The sequence below is a fragment of the Branchiostoma lanceolatum genome, chromosome 2 (genome assembly GCF_035083965.1).
Source record: "Branchiostoma lanceolatum isolate klBraLanc5 chromosome 2, klBraLanc5.hap2, whole genome shotgun sequence".
Classification (NCBI taxonomy): Eukaryota; Metazoa; Chordata; class Leptocardii; order Amphioxiformes; family Branchiostomatidae; genus Branchiostoma; species Branchiostoma lanceolatum.
Genome location: NC_089723.1, coordinates 36,208,906 through 36,217,879, shown reverse-complemented (window position 1 = coordinate 36,217,879; position 8,974 = coordinate 36,208,906). Strand labels below are relative to the sequence as shown.

The window sequence follows — 8,974 nt, the reverse complement described above, 5'->3', positions numbered from 1 at the left end:
TGACCAATTAATCTTAGATTTACTAGCCTCTACTAGGCTCTACTGGTCGCTGGGAAAATAGTAAAAATTGGCCAAATAGACGGATAACATGCAAGAGGAGTTAGTCCGCTAAAGGAGTTACAGGTCACAAACTGTAACTCCTTTAGCGGACTAACTCCTCTTGCATGTTATCCGTCTATTTGGCCAATTTCTGCTATTTTTCCAGTGACCTGTGGAGCCTAGTAGAGGCTATAGATTCACCACAAAGCCGCAATTTTTGCATAATATATCTTTTAGGAATGTCTGAGAAAAAAAGCTAAGGTTTAGAGATTTAGGACACTGTTTGAAATACCTATGGGTAATGGCAATAACATCTCCACGCTTTTTTTCCATTTGCACTTACACGTCATCCAAGTACAAGTTATGCAACAGTTTTGTTTGTGTGATTCTAGCTCCTGTTCTTTAAAGGCTTAACCAGTATAAAATCTAATGCAACATGGCTCGTATGAGCTAGTGTCACAAATTATCTTTCCAACTACATGTATATGAGAATGTACTATCTTTCTTCACAATTCTATTCATTACACTGGCTTAAGTTCCACTCAGTCACTAATCATTAGAATTTTTCTGTTAAAATCAGTTACTTACATTTTTGTTTCGATTGCAATTTGCCCCCGGGCATGGATTTGCAATAAAGATATCATCATGATTACATTGTAACCTTAAAAAAATCCTTGACAACATTTTTTCCTTTCAACTACTCCTGTCAAATTTTCGATACATTCATTGTACAGTCAAACCTGTACAAGTGACCACCTCTACAAAAGGCCAGTGTGACCACTTTTTTGGTGGTCCCTTAAATGATTTTTTCCCATTGACACAGGCATTACGAATCTTTTCCTTTGTCCACATAGACCAGATTTTATGGGTCCTCTGAGTGGTCTTCCTGGGCAGTTTTGACTGTACATTGTATCATCATAGAATCTTATGGCCACTTTCTCATGGTCTTCTTGGGCAGGTTTGACTGTATCATTGAAGAACCTTCTGGTCTCCTCCCCATCTCGTCTTAGCTGTACTCCCCATCCTCCCCCTCCTCCTCCTCTTGCTCCTCCCCCTGGTCCATGTCATCGCTGTGCTGATTGACGAGGGCCATGATGGCATGATTGACAGCTGCCATCTCCACGGCAACCTGGACAGGATCCTGGTGTGACTCTTTGTGCACCGACTCTCCTGAAACGTGAATGTAAACCCCCGATTAGACATACAATTTAGCCGAACTTGCCCCTCAACTACTAGCAGGGCTGTCTCTATGACCCGCCCCTCAGTCCCGGGACGGAAATTTAACTTGGCCATCCTAAAATTGGACCTTTATGACATGAAATTGATGAAAATCTTGAAGCTTAATATGACTAATTTAACAAGGAAAATTGGCTCCCAAACAATGAGTCGGCCGAAAAAAATTGAAAGCTGGAGACAGCCCTGACTACTAGCCAACAAAGATTCGCAGAGGGTCGGCAGCAGTCCGACCAATTTTAGTCAAATTTGACTCCCAAACACAACCTGACCACTACTGGCCAACCCACTCCAGACCTCCAATCACAGCCAAATGTTTTGAAAATTTCTAAACATTTGGCTGGCGCAGCAGAACACCAGCCGATCTAGCTTCTGAATCACTCCCAACCATGTTCGACTATGTGTAACCGGGGCTTAAGGTTCAGCCCCTATCACACATTCAGAACTTTCCCATGACTTTGCTCCTGACCACTCCGAAACAAAGGTCGGTGCTGGGTTGGGAGTATCCTGGAATCCATCCTATTCTAGCTCCAGTTTGCTCCTCTGATCGCATCCTGGCAAAATATGACTCTCCCACCTTTTTTCTCTTTTTTTCTTCAAATTCATAGTTCACTGTCAACTTTTAAAAACTAGCAGGTTATCTGACCAGACCAACTCCCAACCACAGATGACCTTGCTCATGACTAACTCCGAACCATGGTCTGGAGAAGATCTGGAGGCCATGGCAAGCTGTGTCTGACAGTGGCTTTAGCTTGACACCAAAAATTAGCCTCAATACAGCGTGCAGGACGTGATGAGAACCAAACGTCTACGCTGGTATGGGCACCTTGAAAGGATGGACAGGGAGAGGTGGCCCAAGAGAATCATTGGCATGACTGTGGAGGGCCGAAATCCACGAGGACGACCAAGGAGGAAGTGGATTGACAAGATCAAGGAGGACCTCCACCACCTCAACCTACACGATGCAGATCCACAGGACAGAGGCACCTGGCGAGCTGCCACCAAGCTCCCCCATCAGCATGCAAGCACGTCAAACCCCCAGATGATGGGGACAAGAAGACGTTAAACCGGATAGTGAGTGAGTGAGTGAATACATACCCTATTTTTTAAATCATTGCAACTCAATTGAACATTTCCTTTTCATGTGTGATGTCTTATCTTTTTACATTTCACCTTCCTTTCTTCTGGACAAATTTTTTATTGGCTACTTTGCTAGACAGCAAGGGAAAAGTTACCTCCTGCATATCTACATGTACATGTTGCTTTCTGAAAAACTGTTGATTTATATTTCATGACAGTGAGTACTATAAGTATAAGACAAGGAACAATCCATCATCACTGTCTTCTTCTAAAGTTGAGATTGCTGAAACTCAAGTGAAAAAGTAAATCATGTATATAAAATATCAACCTTGTTCCTGTAGCATATTTCCACTGTGGTGGTCTGTATTTTGGTTGCCCCTATCCTCTACTCGGTGGTGGGGGGTGGACTGACTGCTTGGCACCGGAGACAGAGTGTTGTGCACTGTAACAAAGAAGAAAACAAAGTTAAATACTTCAGAATTGACTGCACAAAAAAACAGATGTACTCATCATCACCATCAGTCGGCTGCAGGGCAGTCAATCACATTTTCTTCACGAACATGTATGTATGTACAGCAGCTATAACTAATGTTAGTCAAAGTAAAAAAAGAGATTTACTTTTAACCCCAAAACTTGTCAAACCTGCTGACTGCCGTCTCTTCACGTCCTTCCGTCGGTTGGCGAACCAGTTGTAGACTCGGGCCGAGTTCACCAACATCTGGGCAGGCAGCTCCACTCCTGGCAGGGAAAGAAGGTTGTTCATTATTTTTAAACAATAGATAATGCACTTAAGTTTATGGCATCAATATTGCCACCTTGTACGCAGGCCGTGAGAGGTCACCTCATACTGTTTTTTTAAACAGTTATTGTGCTGTAGGTATTATCGTTTTTTTTTTTTTAGATGTGTGTATGTGTGTATTGGGCTTTTAGCCTGAAGCAAACAATAAATACATAAATAAATTAAGTTGCAGTATTTATTACTAGTAGCTCGTTAAATTTTGGTAAATAAGACATGGGGAGACCATGTATAGACCATATCGGTCTCTGTTATCCCAGCACGTCCTACATGTATTAATATTTCTAGAAATTGTGATTTTAAGCTGTGCAAAAATACAATTAATTATACAATACAATACAATACAATACATTGAGGCTTCTACATGTATATCTGTACCTGGTTTCTGTATAACACTGTTGCAGGCGTTGGTGATCTCCTCTCGTTTCTTCTCGTCTGGGTACTGGTTCTCTTCAAAGTATTTCTCCATGATGGTGATGCAGGCCTCGGGCCAGTTGAACCTGGGGACACAAGACACAACTTTAATTCCATCTACTATAAGAATAGTTTTGTCCCCGGCCTATAACATTAGCCCGTCACACATTCAGACCTTTCCCACAACTTTGTTCCCGACCACTTCCAAACTAAGGTCAGTGCTGGGTTGGGAGTAGCCTGGAATCGACTCTATTCTAGCTCCTCTTCACTCCGATGATGGCATCCAAACATAAAATGATTTTCCCGACATTCAAATTTATAGTCGGCTGCTATAAATGGTCATTAGGCAACTTCACTGACTCTAAGTAACTCCAAGCCACAGATGACCTTGTTCATGACTAACTCTCAAATTTCAACCACTTTACGCCCGAACAGACTCCTACAAATATTCATACTTTCCCGCACCATACCGGAGTGGAACGCCCTGCCTGGCGCAGTTGTTACGGCTCCCACCGTTGAGTCTTTCCGCGCCAGGCTGGAGGCCTGCCCGCCTTAGCCTGGGACCTCCTCCCCCCCCCCCCTACTTTGCCCCTCGCGGGGTTATCTGGGGTAGTCTAAGTTGAAAAAGTTGAAACTCCTAACCATGGTCTCAGGGGGGGAAATGATACCATCCCATGAACCCTCAATACACATCCAGTAATACACACCCACAGATGGCTGACTGTGAGCAAGAAGCATATAGACTTTTCATGTTGCTTTTGATATTGCAGCAACCGGTACAATTTGAGCATTAGATTTTCTTCTCTTGAACTGTCAAAAGACTTAAGTAGTCTATGAGACTGTCTGACCTTTGTAATTTGTGCACAACTTTCTAAATTGTGTCACAAACACTTGCAGACCATTGTACAAATATACACCACAAATTCTGTGTTCAAACTTGACCAAACTGCAGTGTTTTTCTGAAAACTGAAAACACTGTTGATTGATGATACTATACTGCTTGTGCATCAGAAAAACCAAAATGCACCAAAAAGCACCCATGGGAAAGTACAGAAAATCATATTTGATATTGTTTTTGTAATAATTGTAGACAAACATAATTTTCTGTTCTTTCCCAATAGTGCTTTTTGGTGCATTTTGGTTTTTCTGATGCACAAGTAGTATGATATCATCAATCAACAGTATTTTCAGAAAAACACTGTAATTTGGTCAAGTTTGGACACAGAATTTGTGGTGAATATTTGTACAATGGTCCGTAGGAGTTTGTGACACAATTTAGAAAGTTGTGCACAAATTACAAAGGTCAGACAGTCTCATAGACTACTTAAGTCTTTTGACAGTTCAAGAGAAGAAAATCTTATGCTCAACTTGTACCGGTTGCTGCAATATCAAAGGCAACATGACAAGTCTATATGCTTCTTGCCCACAGTCAGCCATCTGTGGGTGTGTATTACTGGATGTGTATTGAGGAATCATGGGATGGTATCAAACCTCCTCCTGCCATGGTCTGGAGAAGGTCGGGAGGTCATGGTGAGTTATGTGTGACAGGGTTTAACCTCACACATAGTATTACATACACATAGTCTTTCATTTTTTAATTTCTCTAAATAACAGGAACAGGTGACATCCCCTCATTTTTCTTCCTTATCAATCAATAGACTCCATGGCATCCTCACCTATGACCCCTTCTGTGTACGTTGCTCCTGAACTGAAGATGAGGCGTCCAGTCATGGTCGTCATCCACGTGCTCCGCAACCCGCACGGCCTTGGGCACGGCTGACGTCAGGTCTAATGCCGACACTGCCAGATGGACAATATTATTAGATGGCATGTTGTCTTTCACTTACAATCTTGAATAGACGACAATGTTACATGTATATTTTCCAGTTACATTTCATGCTCTAGTATTGACTTGTTCTGCCAGTTTGTTCTACTAGTGATAAGGAAAAGTGATGGCAGTCACTTGAAACGTCCACAAGGATCTTAACCAGGTGTTTTTTTTTCATCATTTAGAATACTTGAGAATAAAGATGGCACATGTATATCAAGAAGTATATCAAGTACTTATTGTGTCTCATTTTCCTCAATGCTTTTCCAGCTCCCCTCACCTGGTTGCAAGAAATAAACATACTTAATGAAGGACTGAAAGTTTACTTGTCTACAGTTTCTGTTCACCAGGTGTTACAAGCCATCTTACCAGGTGAGTTGGAGAACTTCTCCCGGATGTACCAGGTGAAGAGGGTGCATTTCTTACCAGGTGAGTTGGAGAACTTTTCCCTGATGTACCAGGTGAAGAGGGTGCGTTTCTTGATGATGCTCATGTCCAGCCCCTGGGTCAGGAACTGGGACAGGTACGACTGGCTGATCCCCGTGTACCTGTGGTCCCAAGGTGGTCTTGTGGTTAGGGCTGTTGACTTAGAATCTAAAGGTACTGGGTTCGAACCCTGGTAGGTCCCAATAGGAAATTGAATGGGAAAGCCACTTTCCACCTATATGGTGGCAAGGTAGTCTAACTGGTGGTTAGGGCTGTTGAATTATATGTAGAATCTGAAGGTTCTTGGTTCGAATCCTGCCAGGCTCTAATGTTAAACTTGTGCCTTCGGAAAGACACTTTAGGCCTACATTTATTTCTTCACTAACTGGAGTGAAATTGAGTACATACATGTACATCATCATCATGTAGCTCCAGTTACTGAATGTCCTCTCGGATGGCACGGCTTTAGCTCGAATTCACATTTGGGGAAAGCCACACTTTGAGCATGATTACAAACCCACCACACTTGTTTGTGGGTTTACATCTTAAAAGGTGATAGTCTCCTGTTATATCAGTCATTTCACAAATGTGGTTAGTCTTAATAGAGATAAATAGATAGATAAATAAACAAAATACCTGCTGATCAGGCCCTGTGAGATTCGACGCTCCGACAGAAATAACCGCAGTTCTTCCTTCACAGAGTCCACATTTTTACTGAGGAAACAAGTAAAAGGTTATTCTAACTTTATCATTTGTGATATTAGATTGAATCAAGACATATCATGACGGAAAAAAAAATTGACTAAAATGGGGGTCCCACGTTCAAGGAGGTGCCTAAAGCACATGGGGAAAGTCTAGCAACCCCTCCCTGTAGTGTAAAAACATTCCCTGCTTCAGAAACAGGAAGAAAACTTGCTGATCCATGTGCAACTTGGCACCACAAGGTGAACAACAACTCTTCCAAACACTGTTCTTACTTGAGCATGATTTCCACTTCAGTCTGAATCTGTTCCTCCGACAACACGCAGTCCTTGTGTGGCCTGCTCTGGTCCATGGGGCTGGCTGTTCCGTTTGCTGCTAGTGCCCCCTGTGGACTGGAGACGGGAGGGCTGGCGGCTGGAACAATCTCGCCCTCAGTCTTCAGGTTCCATCGCATGGTCCTGAAAATACGTACATTTTAACTTCATCTTTAGTTAATATATTTACTTCAAGAACTAGATATAGATACCTGACTTAACTGTGTGAGTGGAGCCATGACCAACTGCATAAATGACATTTTTTTAACCCAGGCCACCTCAACCTGACACTCAGATAAGTGCGAACACACACCAAAACAAGCAAACAAACAAACAAACAAACCAAAAACAATACTTATTGGCTTTGCATTCAATCCATCTACTGAGTTAACTTGGAAACAAGGCTTTGAACAGTAGATGCTAGGATGGTAAGGGATGCCATATATACAGTGATTACAGTGGGTTGTAGGGAAGGATGAGGCATGATGTTGATTATGAATTACCATTATAAATCCCATCCACTGTTAAGAAATGACCGAGAAAACCATGACAGCAAAATCAAGAATTACAGCACCTGTTGGTAGGATGGTAAGAGATGCCATATATACCTGTCTGTTAGTACATGTACATGTATGTTCCTGGCGCCACAACAATACATGTACATGTACTTCTGTCTTTGCAATTCATCTTCTCCGTGGTCTCTTAATCTTCACCATTTTTTGGGCAGTTTTGAACTGATGACAGATTGAATACACACCTGTTAGAACACGCATGTACGGGCGGTGCCACGATGCTCCCGTGTTCGCGGTCCAGCCTCTCCATGGTCTCCAGCGCCTGCAGGATCTCGTCCTTGCTGAGTCCCGTCCGCCGCAGTCGCTGGAGAAGGTCGATCTGCTCGATCGTGTACCGCGGCTCTCCCATCATGCAACACCTGGAACAAACCAACAGAAACTTTGAAACCTACATGTATACAAATGTAAATGAACAAAGAAAGAAAGTCATAACATTAGCAATGCATGGTTTATATGGTTAAATCAAATCCAAAGAGTAGATTGTTACTTTTGTCATCAGACAGTGATTTGACAAAGCCCGAATCAGCCTCATCGGCTAGGCCCAACTGCCTATGTTCATTTGACAACATTATGTCAATATCATGGCTAGATATTCACCCATTTGCAACTGCCCGGAAAGCTTAAATATCTTCTTTTTTTCCCCCACACATGTAACGTTACTACTGGTGTGGGTTAAACAATATCATTTTAGTTAGCCGGAATAAGCAGGTGGCATTCCGATTCTTGTAGCACTTAACATGAAAAACTTATTTTATATTCTTTCTAAATTTTTACAAAGGAATAGTTGGATAATGTAATCTGCGGTAGCCGTTTCTTCAGTCAAATTTCCCGCCACGCTCGACATAACAATTTCCAACGTTCCGTCTCCTAAAGTTACCTAACGAAGGCGCTTTTTCTGCTTCGCAATATCTCCCTGCCATCAACTTGGCTTCAGACGTGACCAACATGTACAAATACGTTAATAGGTTGGAGTCACGGGGCCGCTGGGATGGCTTATAAATTAATGAAATTAGCATAATAACACGATAAACGGGGCGCTGGTTGAAAAACAACCGGGGTTCTTTGTCTGTTTCCGCGCTCATATCTCCCGGAAAAAACAGTTACAGATGATGAAACATGATCAAAACGTACCTACGTGTCTCCCCCTTGAAGACCAATTGGGTGAAATCGTTGAAATTTGGTACAAAACTGGTAAAACTATCAAAACTCGGTCCCCAAACCTGCGGGTTTAGAACCCAAACCCTGGGTCAGCCATGTTGAAAATGATGCATGCTGGGATATGTAATTAACTATTCCAGTTACTGTCAGTGACCAGTTAACTAAACGTCAAGTCCGCGGGGTTCCTTCAAGTTTGCCGAGATTTGGGTACTTTATACATCAACACTTAGTTTACTTACTCGGCAAAACTTTAAGCCCTAAACTCATTGTCTTCAAGATTTTATCACGACGTTTTCGCACAAGTTCAAAATCTAAAACCATCAACCAATATCATGAATATGCTCTTCTCTAGACTCCCTCCGGAGAATTCTCCACAACATCATATATTTAAGTCTCTCCATGGACAACTTAA

At 42.3% G+C, this 8,974-nt stretch overlaps 1 protein-coding gene across 5 annotated transcripts; it reads right to left on the bottom strand.

The window, feature by feature from the left end:
* Positions 1–226: 226 nt before the first annotated feature.
* On the bottom strand, positions 227–8,693 carry LOC136428889 (homeobox-containing protein 1-like). 5 transcript variants are annotated; one of them, XM_066418709.1, is made up of 10 exons: positions 8,282–8,459; positions 7,590–7,763; positions 6,794–6,976; positions 6,453–6,530; positions 5,760–5,938; positions 5,239–5,362; positions 3,527–3,648; positions 2,971–3,090; positions 2,681–2,794; positions 227–1,209 (listed from the first exon to the last, which is right to left on the bottom strand). In XM_066418709.1, the coding sequence occupies exons 2-10, from the start codon at positions 7,754–7,756 to the stop codon at positions 1,046–1,048; spliced, it is 1,251 nt and encodes a 416-aa protein (XP_066274806.1). In that variant the 5' UTR covers positions 7,757–7,763; positions 8,282–8,459; the 3' UTR covers positions 227–1,045. The 5 variants fall into 5 exon arrangements, with proteins under 5 accessions (XP_066274806.1, XP_066274804.1, XP_066274809.1 ...); XM_066418707.1 differs by lacking the exon at positions 8,282–8,459 and adding an exon at positions 8,540–8,693 and having other exon boundaries at positions 228–1,209; XM_066418712.1 differs by lacking the exon at positions 8,282–8,459 and adding an exon at positions 8,536–8,651 and having other exon boundaries at positions 229–1,209.
* Between the last annotated feature and the right edge of the window lie 281 nt (positions 8,694–8,974).